Source organism: Setaria italica, chromosome V (assembly GCF_000263155.2).
Source record: "Setaria italica strain Yugu1 chromosome V, Setaria_italica_v2.0, whole genome shotgun sequence".
In the NCBI taxonomy this organism is placed as follows: Eukaryota; Viridiplantae; Streptophyta; class Magnoliopsida; order Poales; family Poaceae; genus Setaria; species Setaria italica.
The window spans coordinates 16,017,463-16,032,617 of record NC_028454.1 but is presented as its reverse complement, the minus strand read 5'-3'; the positions used below and the strand labels follow the sequence as shown (position 1 = coordinate 16,032,617).

General features: G+C 46.1%; 1 protein-coding gene across 1 annotated transcript; it reads left to right on the top strand.

Annotated features, from left to right (window-relative positions):
• The first annotated feature begins 12,769 nt into the window (after positions 1–12,769).
• On the top strand, positions 12,770–14,682 carry LOC101782845 (pollen-specific leucine-rich repeat extensin-like protein 1). Its single transcript, XM_004968666.2, has 2 exons — positions 12,770–13,943; positions 14,645–14,682. Exons 1-2 carry the CDS (start codon positions 12,770–12,772, stop codon positions 14,680–14,682), a joined length of 1,212 nt encoding a protein of 403 aa, XP_004968723.2.
• Positions 14,683–15,155: the final 473 nt, after the last annotated feature.

The window sequence follows — 15,155 nt, the reverse complement described above, 5'->3', positions numbered from 1 at the left end:
ATTTTGTGTTCATTAATGAAAAATGGTTCTACCTCTCTCAAAAATCTAAAAAATATTACTTGCTACCCGAGGAAGATGAATCACATCGCACTTGTAAAAATAAGAATTGCATCCCTAGGCTCATGTTCTTGTGTGTTTGTGCTCGGCCAAGGTTTAGGAATGGAGAATGTGTTTTTCATAGAAAAAGAAGTTATTTTCCACTTGTCACTTATGAACATGCTGTTAGAAGAAGTCACAATAGTCTTCATGGAGAACAATTAATCAAGCCAATTATTTCAATCACAAGAGAGGTGATTAGAGATTTCATGGTAAACAATGTGCTCTCTGCCACTCGAGCCAAATGATCAAGAGAAGATGTGAACAAGACAATTTTCATATAACAAGATAATGCACCTTCCCATTTAAAAGTGGATGATCCTATTTTTTGTGAGGCTGCTAAGCAAGAAGGGTTTGACATTCGCCTCATTTGTGAACCACCTAATTCTCCAAATTTTAACATTTTAGACTTGGGGTTTTTTTGAGCTATTCAGCTATTCAATATAAGAAGGAAAAGATCTAGTTCCAGCAGTCCAACAGGTAAATTGATCAATTATTCACTTGCTCTATTATTTCTTGAACAACTAATATACTCATTGATTGAATTTTTGAACACATATTTGTAGGCATTCTTAGAGTACTCTCCATGGAAAGCAAACAGGATTTTTGTAACACTTTAGAGTGTTTTGAGGGAAGCCATGAAAGTTAAAGGGTGCAACAAGTTCAAGATTCCTGACATGCAAAAAGAAAAACTAGAGAAAGAAGATCGGCTGCCATTGCAAATCTATTGTGAATCTTCCTTGCTAGCCGAAGCAATTGCTATCCTTCCTGCATCAAATTAGAAGAAGAATATTAGAAAATGCAAGCATGTTAGTCTTTGCAGCATGCTAGCCGAAGCAAGAATATTACTAGCAAATTAGTTTTTGCATGCCTGTTAGGTCGACTGAATGAGACATGTACCTTACTGTTGTTTCTTTGCATCTTGCTTCATCTTTGCATCTTCCAACTTCTTCATATTGTAGATCTCGTCCAACTTCTCGATAACGTGCTTAGGAAGAAGTATTGCGTCACCATCCATTTGAAGCTTCTCCACACCAAGAAGGTTGAGCTCACAATCAAATTTTTCTATGCCATCAAGTATCCATGTTGTGAGATTGTAGTCTCTGTGTACAATACCGCAATGTGCACTCCTGCTAGCTTCGTGGCGAGCTTGGTAGCAGCCTTCGTCGTCATTGTCGGCGTGGAACGTGCCGCAGTGAGCACATAGAGACTCCGACATCACCTCAACGGAGTCCGGCACCACGTTGACGGAGTCTGACGCCATCTCGACCGAGTCTGGCCCCATCTCGACCGAGTCCAGCGCTATCTCCAAGGCCAGCGTCATCTTCGAGTCTGGCGTCATCTCTGAGTCCAGCACCTCCTCCATGGCGCTAGACTCCATGGCGCGAGGAAGGAGTCCGGCGCCATCTCGACCGAGTTCGACGCCATCTTGACTGAGTCCAGCGCCATCTTGACCGAGTCCAGTGCCATCTCTGAGGCCAGCGTCATCTCCGAGTCTGGCGTCATCTCTGAGTCTAGCGCCTCCTCCATGGCGCGAGTGACCTCCATGGCGCTAGACTCCATGGCGCGAGGAAGTAAGGGAGTAAACTAGCGAGTGGTGAGGAAGACGTGTGGTGAGCAGCGAGGAAGGAAGGCGCAACGCGAGGGCGACGAAGACGTGCGGCGAGCGGCGAGGAAGGAAGGCACGCGGCGAAGAAGGGAAGCGAGCATGCGGTGCGAGGAAGGAAATTGAAGCGACCGTGCGGTGGCGAGTGAAACGAAGAGGCGAGATCAATGCGGTGGATTGCGAGCGCGTGATTACTGTGGACAGAAGCTGAAATGCAGGGGCAATCGCATCCAACTCCTCCCCTCCGAGCGTGCGATGACATCCTTTGAGAAAATGGGCCAAGAGCCCAGAACGTCTTCCTTTATGAGTACGGAGGGAGTATATTGTCTTATGCATTGACACGTAACCTTGAGACGACTAAACAAACAACATGTACAATGGGTTATCTTTTTAAGTATAGAAAAAAATATTATGAGTTGACAATCACAACTCGTACAATGGTGGAGTAGTCGTCTAATAGTCTTAAAATCTAGCCTATGAGGCGGTTGTTTCGCGAAATAACGATATCTTTTTCTCTCCTCACCCTCTCTCTTCCACATCAGAAAAAATCGTACGTGGCATTGTATGAGACGATCTATGAGACCGCTGAGGTGTAGCAATGTATTTGGTCTAATCATCTTCAGTTGTCACATAGGATTAGACATAGAGAAATGCAGTAACTATCTAACTGATAAACATGCATGGAACAGCAACCACAATTTCAATATCCCGAAAAGGTGGTGATTAAGCATTGCTCATTTCCTCTTTTGTCAATTGCCTAAAAAAATAGGGCTATCTACTATATACCCAAGTGTTTTTTCTTCTCCTTACACTCGAATTCTGCACTGTCGGATAAAAACAGATGGACAAGATCAACAACAGTAGATCCCGTTCCTGTCCGACTCTCATTCGTTTGGCTTGACCACTTCCCCTTCTTCCCGACGACCCGACCCGTCATACCGCCGCTGCCCACCCACCCTCCACCTTGTCAGCACCGTCCCCGGTGCCGGTGTGGCCCTCCCTCCCTCCACCACCCCTCCCTCCTCCATTTTCCCCATCGCCGAGCTCACCGCCACCGATGGCCCCTGCCTCCACTGCTGCCCTGGCCATCTCTGATGGGCCCACCTAGATCTGCTGCCGCTGTCTCGACTGCAAGCCTCCACACCAAGTCACCACCAGTGGTTGCGTTCACCCCTCTACAGCCTAACCGGAGGTCCTCTACCGCCCCGACGCGTGGTGCCCCGCCGCCCTATCTCGCCGCCATCTCGACCGCCACCACTGCCCACTACCCCTATCGCCCCAAAGCTTCTCTAGATCCACCGGACTCTTGGAGGACCCTACCCCGAACCCCTGAAGGTCGCCGGAGATGAGGAAGACGGCTTAAATATGATGGGGAGAAATTTGGGTGTGAGAGCTCTTCATAATACTATAATTTAGCAATCGCAAAAAATATTAACCATGAACCCCCGTCGCGTACATCAATTGGAAGAGGGGACAGTAATTTGCAAGATACGTACGCATGATTGCAAATCATGTGAGTAGAGAACTGACCTTCCATCCAGTAGCTTTTGTCCTGGATGACTTTGAACCCGGGACTAAAATGCTTTTAGTCCCAAGTCTAAATTTTGTAGACTGGTGGAGCCCTTTTAATCCTGGTTGGTGGTTCCAACCGAGATAAAAGTGGAGCTTTTAATCCCAGTTGGAGCCACCAGCCGAGATAAAATGAATTAGTCCCGATTGGTGGCTCCAACGGGACTAAAAGGATCCTTTTTAGTCCCTGTTGGAGCCACCAACCGAGATAAAATAATTAGTCTCGGTTGGTAGCTCCAACTGGGACTAAAATGATCCTTTTAGTCCCGGTTGGAACCACCAACCGGGATTTATCCACTTCTCTGACTCCTCTCTCTCCCTTGTCTAGCGACCCGTGCCCACCCTTATCTCCTAGCGACCTGCGCCTGGCCCTTTTTCCCCGCTCTCTCCCCTTATCTCCTAGCATTCCTCTCCTTCTCCCTCAGCTCCCTTCCTTCCCGCCTCCTCTCCCTCAGCTCCCTCCCTTCCTCGCCCGCCCAAGCCGGAGGCCGGGGAGGCGCCGGGTAGGCGGGCGGGAGGGAGCAGAGGGAGGCGGGTGGCGTGGCGTGGCGCGACACGGGTGGGCGAGGGTGGCGCAGACCCTGCGCGGGCGGAGCGGCGCCGACGGGTAGATGTCCTCGAGGTGTTACGACGAGGTTAGGCGTACGAGCTTTGGGCGGAGGTGAGATTTTTGGATCATGAATCAAATTTCTTGGTTTCGAGCTCATATCGATCTGTTCTTTGCAGGATGCGGGGTGGAGCGGCACCGGCGGGCGCAGGCGGAGCAAGCTTTCTTTATTTTATTTTGAAACTTTTTAGTCCCGATGGGAATACCCGGGACTAAAGGACCCCTTTTATCTCGAATAATTAGTTCCGGATGGATTTTTAGGATCTATGACCCCTACCAAGCAGGACTAAAGGTCCGTTTTCCACCCGTGACTGACAAAAAAATTATAGATAATATATACAGTAGTTCATGACTCAGATTAGCACTAGTGCGAATGTTATGGCTACAAGAAGCTAATTTCAGCTGCCGATGGCTTAAAAAAAAAGAAATGCAACATCGGAACCTGAACTAGATAAACGATGACGACCACTCTCGTAAAGTTCCAGCAAGTGAATCGATCGGTCCAAGTGTCCACACCCCGGGGCTATGCTATAGTTATAGCTGCATCATCAACGGGGGCATTGTCAGCGTGAAGGGGGAATGTAATAGAAGTTGGAGAAGTTAGAGTCAATCACAGATCGAATCAAATAACCTAAAAGCAACATGTAGAAGTGATAGGTCGTTCTAAAAAAAACATGTAGAAGTGATAGGATTTACGAGGAGAAAATCGATGGTGACGATAAGGATGGCAGCAGAGAAGGCTACTGCAACATACCACTCCCATGCGTGAGCACCATACCTGCAACGAACACACACCAAACAACTTTGCAATAAATAAAGAGAAAAATATTTAGAAGAAACATTTGCGGGTATATTTGAAAACAACAAGTATTTAACGATAGGTTGCAAAAAACAGAGATTTTAGAGCCTCTATATTTTGACCAGGGTATTATATGGTTTTCCCAACGTGTATTAGTAAAAACAATTATTATATCTCTAAAATACTAGCCCCTAAAAGTTGGAAAATTCTTCTGGAACCGGTTAAAATAATTGTAGTATCTAAAATTTACTCGTATAATTGCCTCCGTACCTCGCCATACTAGTGTATATGAAGAAGAAACTTGTTGTGGTGAACCATAAAGCTATCGACGCAGCCAAAACATATCCAAACTCCAAGTAAGAAGGACCGGGGGGACCTCGTCGTAGACATAGGTGGAAAAAGATAACGAGGTGGACAACAGCAATGGCGGCGAAGGTGAAGATTGTGCGCATGTTAGCACCGGCACCAGCCGTCTCCCAGAGGTCCTGGGTGCCGTGGAGACTCCCGGCGTGAGACGGAGGCGCGCCCGGGACGGTGGGGGTCGGGATGAGGAGTGCGAACGTGGCCAGGGGAGCGGCGAAGATGAAGCCGAGCAGGGTTGGGTAGATCAGGATCATGAGGACCAACACCGGACTGAAGGCCTCCCCTTCACCTACAAATTAAAACCGATCTCCTTTTTTGGTGAAAAAATTGCTGCGACTGATTTCTGAAGTACAGTCTTTGAAGTTTGACATATACCTTCATATTTACGTGGCTATCTTCTCCAGCAATCACCATGTTTACGTGAGATCGCGGCAGGCGACCGGCTCGGGGAAGAAAGATCGGAGGCGCTGCGGCGGCGAGACGGCCGGTGGACGTGGGTGAATTTGAGACCAGGATCGATGGAGGCGGCGGGCTGGAGTGCTAGAGATTGAAACCACGAGTATTATGTAGTACGGGCGGAGGGAGGGATGTCTTATATTGTTGAATTTTTTTATTTTTTATTTTACAAATTTGCAGAAATAAATAGGCGATCCAAAAATTTGCAGAAACAGACCTCTGCCGCCGGATCAAACGTCAATAAACAGCTACCGCCATCTCAACCAGCGGTAAGAGAAGATACCGCCGGCAATAGCTTCGCGCGTCCGCCACGTCAACTAGTAAATCCGCTTACCGACCTTTGATCCGGCAGGCAGCACACGGGTTGTAGTGGCGCGTGGGACAAGGCTGTTTCCGCCGTGCCACCCAGCGGTATCCGATTTCCGCCGGATCAGGAGGCGGTAACAGGCCCCGCCGATTCAAATAGAAGGAGCGGGATCGTTACCGCCGCCTGATTCGGTGGTAGCTGTCCCGCGCCTTTAAAAGTCGTGGAGCGGCCACCCCGGGCGTGTGTGCGTGCGCCTATTTCTGGACGCTAGAACCGAGAGAAGGGAGGGAGCCGAGGGAGCGGCCGGGAGAGAAGAGGAAGGGAGGGAGCGTTCGGGAGAGAAGAGGAAGGGAGGGAGGGAGGAGAAGAGAAAGAAAGGGAGGGAGGGAGGAGAGGAGATGATGGGAGGGAAGTAGGGTGGAGATTGAAGCTTAAAGCTTGGCTTCGTTTGAGGTATTATTACAAATCCTCTAGTTTAGCTTAACTCGTAGTTGGTAGATGTTGTAGTTGATGCAGTAGCTATATAAATGGTGTAGTGTTAATTAGTAGATGAAATGTAGGTGTTCGTATGAGACATAGAAAAATATAGTTTTGTCGGTATTGTGGATTTAGCTTAGTTATTTATGTTATAGTAAAATTAGTTTGCTGATTTATTTAGATAAATTTAAGATGAATATTATTAGCGATGCACGAGTTATATTTTATATATGTATTCAGAATGTAGGTGTTTTAGGGGTTAGTTGAAATTATTACATTTAGTAAAATGTTCATGTCGTGCATATCTTTATATAGTTTTTGGGAATGCAGGGGTGTTTAGGGCTGCCCCTCCGGAGCCCTTCACATACGACCGGTTCCAGACCAGAGCAGCGGCTCGCAAGACATGGTCGTGGTCGTGGTGATGTGCGTCACAAGTGAGGACGTATTTAGTCCATAGGATCTCCTTTATCTTTTGTAGCCGGTGCAAGCTATGATATGTACGATGCTGTAGACTATGATGTGTGCTCCTTTGCAGACTACATTATGTAGGTCAGTGCAGAGACTTTGATAGCTAGGCCTGTGCAGGCTATGATATCCATGCATGTCCTTTTCCATTTGCCATCATGGACATGGATCATGTTAGTAGCGTTCTATATATGAGACGTTCAGGCAAAACGTTCAAATGCACTACTAACACTTCTTAACCCGAATCCACTGTTTGTAGTGAGGTTGCATCTCCCTCTAAGAAATGTTGTCCTAGAGGGAGGAGCAAAATGGGGTTCCACCATGGAATGAGCGCCCCAAATGCCACTGCAGCTTTTGTGCGTGGTTGCAGGTATAGGAGGATCGCATACCTAGAGGGAAGAAGGGGTGTAGGTACTTCAAGTGTCCCGACATTGATGATGATCTCATGATCAGGCCGTTCATAAATATTTGAAATATGTTTTCTACGTACTTGTACCTTGAACTAATCAGGAATGAACATGCAGGCATGCACATTCATGGAATGGATCGATAGTAGGCCTTCAGGGGAGGTGCCCATAATCCAAGTGGTGCTAGAGACCAAAACCCAATACTATGGTAGGCTAGAAACGGCTTGAGACGCGGCACATGCTCTTCGGCTCGAGCAAGAGGAACGCATCTGCCAACAACAGATCCGTTTGAAGGGCAAGGAGGATGAACTGCAGAGGAGGCATGACCAGTTAGGTGCTCGAGAGACAGCATTGAAACGGCAGGAGGAAGAATTCGAAGCTCGTTAGGCGCAACTCCTCTAGGAAGAAGAGTGACAGATGAAGATGTAGAAGTAGGAGGCAGAATGTTCCTCCAAAATAGTGAGGAAGGGGAAACTTCCCCACCCAGTAGAACGTTACTCATCCTCCACCAATTTACATTACCTAAGGTATTTTATTCCAGGGAAGGTGCTCTTTGGGTTTGTCATGTTGGACGCCTCGGATGCGATTGTACTGTTGTTTGTGCTGTGATAACATTTTGTCTCCATGCTTCGAGTACTAAGATTTTACACTATTCCCATTATACTGCTCTGTAGCCAATACAGTACTCAAATAGTGGTAAATCACTATTGATGTGAACTCTCACTGAAAAGCCTATACTATAGACTGTAAGGACTCTGAACGTGAGCCTTCTTAGGCAGATGGGACTAGACACTGAGCCCTACATCTCTACACCTACAAAGACTATATCTAGCTTTTTTCAGGATGATTGAACATGATGGGGTACTGAGCATATGGGGGTGCAGTGCATCTCCATCTCAGCACTCCTTGTATTGGACCTTTCTCTCCCGTATTCTTCCACACTACTGAGTAGGAGGAAGAACAATGACATCCACAAGAGAGAGGTCGTGGGAGGAGGGGAAGAGGAGGGCATGCTTCTATTCCCACCATCACTTGGCCAGGTTCTTTTGGCCCAACGGAGTATGAGGCACCCCTCGACGACTTCCCTCTAGAGGACAGGGCTAACTACGCCCCTCCAAATTCCCTTAGGCCTTATCATGACCATCATGATACGTGGCTAATGTGTCACCGTGACGTGACTTGTGTCGTCCAGCTATTTGATAGCTACGGTGATGGAAACTGGTGTTTTTTTCGATGCTCGTATGGACTTCTTTACTGTTCCTAAGCTTTTCGTGCTACAAACTAACATCACGTTTAGTCTTATCTCGATGAAAGAAACTGCCGCTATGCAAAGTGGGTCAATTCACCACTTCCTGAGGCAATCCAAGAGTACTCCACTACCTGAAGTGCAAGATCTTTGACCTCAAGCATAAGATCGAGGATCTTCAATCTGAAGTTGATGTGAATCCTTAAGCGGTTAACATCGCAGGTGACTTGATTTGTACTGATTCATGGTGCAAGTGCCCCTACCACCACAATAAGGATCGCCCCCGTCTCCGCCATCCTCTGGGCCATCCTCTGGGGGTGCTAGCTACTATGATGCTGGGCCCTCCCAGTTCTCACAAAGCCAGTTCTACTAGAAAGTAGACATGGCTCTATCCCAGTTATTTCGATTATCTAAGGCATGTTAGGTTTAGCAATGGAACATATTTAGGATAGCATTCATGCCACACATGCCACTGCAATCTATAATTAATTGTTCACCCTAGAGTCGTTGTTGTTCGTATGTTGTGCACGAATTTCATTTCTATCTGTTATAATTTTGCTGGAAACAGCTATGTATCTAATGGCCGGGAGTTAATTCATTTTCAATTATTTCCTCCAAGCGCTCTACCTCTCTCAAATTATGAAGTTTTGTATTGCAACCAAAAGTAACATATCTGAATATTTAGTGCTTCCAATGTTACTTGATATTTTTTTACTAGGAGACAAAATTACACGAAAAAAAACCCAAGTTATACTGGTTATAGCTGCCAACACACAACAAAACCGGCTGTTGGAAGGGGGGGAGCTACCGCCGTTTGATCCGGCGGCAGAGCTCCATTTCTGCAAATTTTTGGATCGACTATGTATTTCTGCAAATTTGTAAAATAAAAATATAAAAAAATTCTATATTGTTGGTGGGCTTTGAGGAATTGACCCTTGGCCGAATGTCTTATATTAGAATCAGGTTGATAGGTTCCATCAGAAAGAATTTAACCAACCAAGTGGGTTTAGTTCGCCACCTATTTTTATTGATGATCACTAATTTATTCACTTTTAATCCAAAAAACAAATTACTTTTATCTTTTACAACTCAATAATTAAAATAGTTTAGACGATTCAAATATACCATCTCAACAAATTAAATTGTAAAATTTGAGGATATATCTTTCCACATTTTGTTGCATGGAGACATTTAAATAATCGGGTGAGAGTCTATCAAAAAAAAAAAAATCGGTGAGCACAATTTAGTTTTGTTCCCACCCCAAACATTATTCTCGATTTACATTATACTATTCACTTGTCACACTATTGTTAGCTAAATTTAATTAGATTTCTGTTTATATTGCTAATGTTGCATACATGCAACCAAACCAAAAACATGAAAGGATTATGTCTTTTCATCGACAATCTTTTTTAATACATTTCTTAATACTGGCCTTTTATGCACAGATTGTAGGGAAAAATATTTAGTATGGTAACATGCCAAGAAGTACATACACTATATTGCCTTTTCATCACATTTGGAGATGACATTGGAAAAGCCGATACCAAAATTGCTTTTCAGTCCTATTGGCGTTCCACTTGCGCAGAGCATTACCAGTTAAAACCGCTATTCATGAATTTAATGGCATGATTCCTCACAAATATTTGAGCCGTTCAAGACTTTCTAATATGATGGCAGCATCACATCAAAGCTAAAGAGATTGATGGGCAGCATAGGCACCCCCCGGTTCTAATATATAACATCAGAGCATCACACTGGCAAGCTGGAACTGTCAGCCAGCTATAACATCTTCCATTCTGCATTTCTGCTTAATTCCAATAAGTTATCTGCATATACCAAGTGACATACATAAGCTTTCTGAAAAATGTGACCACTCATCTCATCCACACTCACAAAAAAAAACAAAATAATAAAAAGGAACTACAACCAATAGTCACAATAGTACAATAGCTGTTCCTATTTTCACATGCCCCTTAAACATGTACATACCAGTCCTGAACTTTTTTGAACTTGGTGAGGACAGGATAAATATTTTCGAAGGCAGTGTATGTCTCATCACTCGCATGGAAAGATAGTCTGACAAAATCAAGCCATGAAAATGCACAGGCAATGCCTGCTAATCTTAACTCCAGTTAGAGCAACCTTGCCTGAAACAAAAATTAGCATGACAATCTTCAGTTGCTCTGGTTCATACTGTGAGGGAAAGGCATGCAAAACATCAATTTTAGAGCACATATAGGAAAAATAAAAAAATAAGGGATGTAAGGTGACAGAACTGTGGTTAATAAGCCAAAGATTGCACCTTACACTTGACAAAAGCACCAAGCAAGTATGCAAGACCGTCAAGCAAGATTGGGAATTCAACATCGTAAGACGCAACAATGTTCTAAATGTTGAAGTCCTGAGATTATAGAAATAAGAAGTTTGGTGACAATGATTTATCAAATAATATTACACAAGTCTTACGAATAGAATAGGTACCTTCAATTTTGGAGTAAAAACCAATATTCTGGATGATGTGAGCATACTGCAAACAGCAAAACAATTGCCATCAATTCATACAAATGACCTAACACCAGTCTTGTGAAGCCACTGGAAGTAAACATAAAGATGAAATAGAAGCCAAGGTACTCTACATCAACCTTGCAATAAAAATTCAGTTAGACCAATCTTGCAACAAAATTCAATTCATCAGATAAAGTCAGTACCATCTGAATAGCAGCTTGCAAATTATAGCAGAGAAATAAAAAAAGCTAGGTATATGTAATTCAATTGCTTCCAAATGTGGTCTTTCGTATTCTAGTTTTCCATTCATTAATTCTAACAGGCTCAACATCCATTGCTCTAAGTAAGTTTGAAGCATGAAGGAACATTGTTGGACATCAGCAATGGAAGCTAGAAGCATTGTTTGTCGGAAGTGATAATAGGAGTAGTGTTGTAAATTTGCCTTTCAAAATCAAATGAAGTGAAGTTGTATCAAGAAAATTTTTGAATGCACACGTTCGACGTTCGTGACCCCCAGTTCTTTTACTGCCAAGACAGAAAAACACTAAGCTCTGAAATTTTTGGAAAGGCAAGAACAACAATAAAGAAATTAAGTAGATCTATATTAATAAATTATATCCTCTAGGTATCACTAATTGAAAACAATGGCATATGAAGAAGAAGAGGTCACGAAAATGTATCACTAAAACACTTAATCTGAATCATTATTTAGAAAAAAGAAACAACTATTACCTCAGTGCTAGCACTATCATGAACTGTATAATGTACAACAGTTTAGCAGGCATAAAAGATATTGTTTTTTTTAAGAACCCATAAAAGGTACTGTAACATAAATGATTTAATATTATATTGTTCTTGAGGATTACTATTAGTGTTTCATAAGAAATATTCAACCGTTAAAAAACGTCCACATGATTGATGGCCTTTCTTGGGGATGAACGTTTGAGTTGGGAGAAAAACAACATAAGCAGGGTATGAAATATGAGGTGGTTCAACAACTGGTTATCGGCTTCTCCACCAGTAAATTGGCAGTATGTAATGTGAGCAAATCGCTCCAGGCCACATCGATCTGCTCACATTATAGAATATCTCATATCGGCTTCTCTACCAACGAAATGTTGACCAGGCATCGACGACATGCACGGCATGCCAAGCCCAACAACAAGAGGTCAGCACGAACGGGTCAAGATGGAAGCAAGCTGGGACGGGCCAAGAAAAAGGTCGAGGAAACGGGCGAGGTGGCAGCACACACGGTAAAAAGTGAAAGTATGGGAACACGCGTCACGTAGCCATACGCCTAGAAGGAGAGTTGCTCCCGTCGCTCAGAATTCTTCAAGCCTAGGAGGTTAGTTATTATTTTATTATTAGGAACTCGTAAACCTGCAATTGCATCTTCTATTTATCATGCACGCAATATTGAAGTTGTGTACATGGCACTCGAGCAATTTAGGGAGGCCTTAGCACATGTTTTCTCCTACACGCACCCACCACTCCAGCCAGGCACCATGTCTTGTTTCGCTCGTCGACATCATGTCCTATATACACTACTATGAACCAAACCTGTCACCCAACCAGCATGTTTTTTAAGACATGTTCTGTACTTGAACTCCTAAGTATAGCTATAACGCCAATGTACTAAAGATCAACCGTCTTGCCTCGTTTAGCAAACCATGCACATAGTATAGCGACACAAAAACCTATTCTCGCTCCTCGTAATCCTCCTGACCATCCAAACTACAAACTATTTTTTTTTATAAAACCTCTGTCGCCATAAATTGTAGCACTGTTTTTCTCTCTCCTATATCCCTTATTTCGTCCACCAGCCGTTGGCTCCGGCCAAGGCTGACGGAGCCTTTCCTAACAATGGACACCCTCCATCTCCCGACGCTCCTCGCTGCCGCCCTTCTCTTCTCCTCGTCCTTGGCGCTGACCTTCGACGAGGAGGCCACCACTGCCCGTCGCCAGGAGCTCTCCTTCGAGCACAACCACCACCCGACCGACCACGTGCACATCGACATCGACATCGACATCAAGATCCAAAACCCGCGCCTCCTCACGGCGCACAAGGCGCTGCATGCGCTCAAGGACGCGCTCTACTCCGACCCGAACAACTTCACCGGCGACTGGGTCGGCCCCGACGTGTGCGCCTACAACGGCGTGTTCTGCGTCCCGTCGCTGCACAACGCATCGGAGAGCGCCGTCGCGACGCTCGACATGAACGCCGCCGACGTCGCGGGATACCTTCCCAAGGAGATCGGGCTCCTCAAGGACCTCGCCGTGCTCCACCTCAACTCCAACCGGTTCTGCGGGGTCATCCCGGAGGAAATCAGGGACATGGCTGAGCTCTACGAGTTCGACGCAAGCAACAACCGCTTCGTCGGGCCGTTCCCCGCGGCGTTGCTCGACGTCCCCAAGCTCAGCTACCTCGACATCCGGTTCAACGACTTCGACGGCCCGATCCCGCCGGAGCTCTTCCAGAGGCCCTACGACGCCATCTTCCTGAACAACAACCGGTTCACCTCCGGCATCCCTGAGACCATTGGCAAGTCGAAGGCGACGGTGATCGTCCTCGCCAACAACGAGCTCGGCGGGTGCATCCCCCGTAGCATCGGCGAGGCCCTGGAGACGCTCGAGCAATTCGTTTTCACCAACAACAGCCTCACCGGCTGCCTGCCGGTCGAGGCGGCGCACCTGATGAATGCGGCCGTGTTCGACGTCAGCGGCAACGCGCTCACGGGCTCGATCCCGCCGGCGCTGGCCGGGCTCTACAAGGTCGAGCAGCTGGACCTGTCGAGCAACATGTTCACCGGGGATGTGCCTGGGGACGTCTGCCAGCTGCCGGGGCTGGCGAACCTGTCGGTCTCGTACAACTTCTTGACGCGCGAGGCCGCCGAGTGCGGCGCGCTGGACGGGAACATGGGCAGGTCCTTCCATGACGAGGCAAACTGCATGGGGCAATCGAGGCCCATGCAGAGGACCGCAGATGAGTGCCAGCCGGTCGTGAGCAACCCTGTGGACTGCACCAAGGTCGAACCGTGTGGGTGGCCAAACTGGCCACCGGTGGAGCCGGCGCCCAAACCTGCACAGCATCCGCCACCGCCGCTGCTGCCAGTGGCATCCCCGCCACCACCTATGCCGTCTCCGCCACCGCCAACAGCATCTCCTCCACCGCCGATTTTCTCTCCACCGCCGCCAACAGCATCACCGCCGCCGCCGCCACCAGTTTACCCTCCGCCACCGCCGATAGCATCACCGTCGCCACCACTGGTTGTTGTGCCACCCGTACGAGGAACGAAATACCAGTCACCACCGCCACCGCTTTTCCCAGGCTACTAAAAGCCGAGAACATGAGTGATGATGTGTACAGGAGTTGTTAACTTGTTATTGTTCCAATATTTTAGCACAAGAGAAATCGAATGTAATCTAAGCTCACACTTTTCCACATCAAGAGGGTGCCCATACATATATTCTTCTTATAATTCATTAATTCTGACATGGTTTGCATCCCTTCCCTTCTAGCCACTTACAAACGGAATTGCTAAATAACACTAAGCATTTCTGTGACATTGGTGTTAGATCGAACGACCAAAATTCTAGCGTGGGAGGGGTGTGTTTCACCCAGCTATGGTGAAGGCAGCCCCGGAGAGGGGGTGTGCTTCACCTTTGCAAAACGACTTGACTCCCTCACCGTTGCATGGTCTACCATTCAAATTCAACTGCTCAATTTGTTGACATCAGTTTTTGACCAGAGTCAACCGCTGTGGATAAAGTTCTGATAGCTGATGGAAGAGAAATAGAGAAAAACCGTTGATGACCCCACGCTGACCAAGACTAGCCGCGGAAGGCTAGATTCCGGAAGCCGATAGAAGACCAAGGAAGGCCTAATCCGAAATGAACCGATAGAAGACCAAGGAAGGCTTGATCCGAAATGAAATCAACTCCACCAAATAAGAGAAAGTGTGAAGATTTATCTTTAGTAGTTTTTAGAAATAGCTGTAATAGTCGTGTCGTAATCTACTAGGATTTTTAGTTTGCTCCAGGGTATAAATATAAACCCATGAGCCTTGTAATCAATCAATACAAACTTTCAGCACCACACCCCCAAAACCCTAGGAGTAGGAGTAGAGTAGATTCGATGAGTTCCTTCCTACACGCACGGCTGCATCAACTTCGATCTCGCAAGCTTGTAAGTACCGTCACCCGGTCATTACAGCCTCTATCAGAACTTTCTAAGTTAAGTCTTATATTA

Coding starts and splice junctions, on each gene's coding strand:
- LOC101782845 (XM_004968666.2), top strand. CDS start 12,770: ATGGACACCCTCCATCTCCCGACGCTCCTCGCTGCCGCCCTTCTCTTC. Junction 13,944..14,644: donor CTGCACCAAGGTCGAACCGT/GTGGGTGGCCAA, acceptor TGTTGACATCAG/TTTTTGACCAGAGTCAACCG.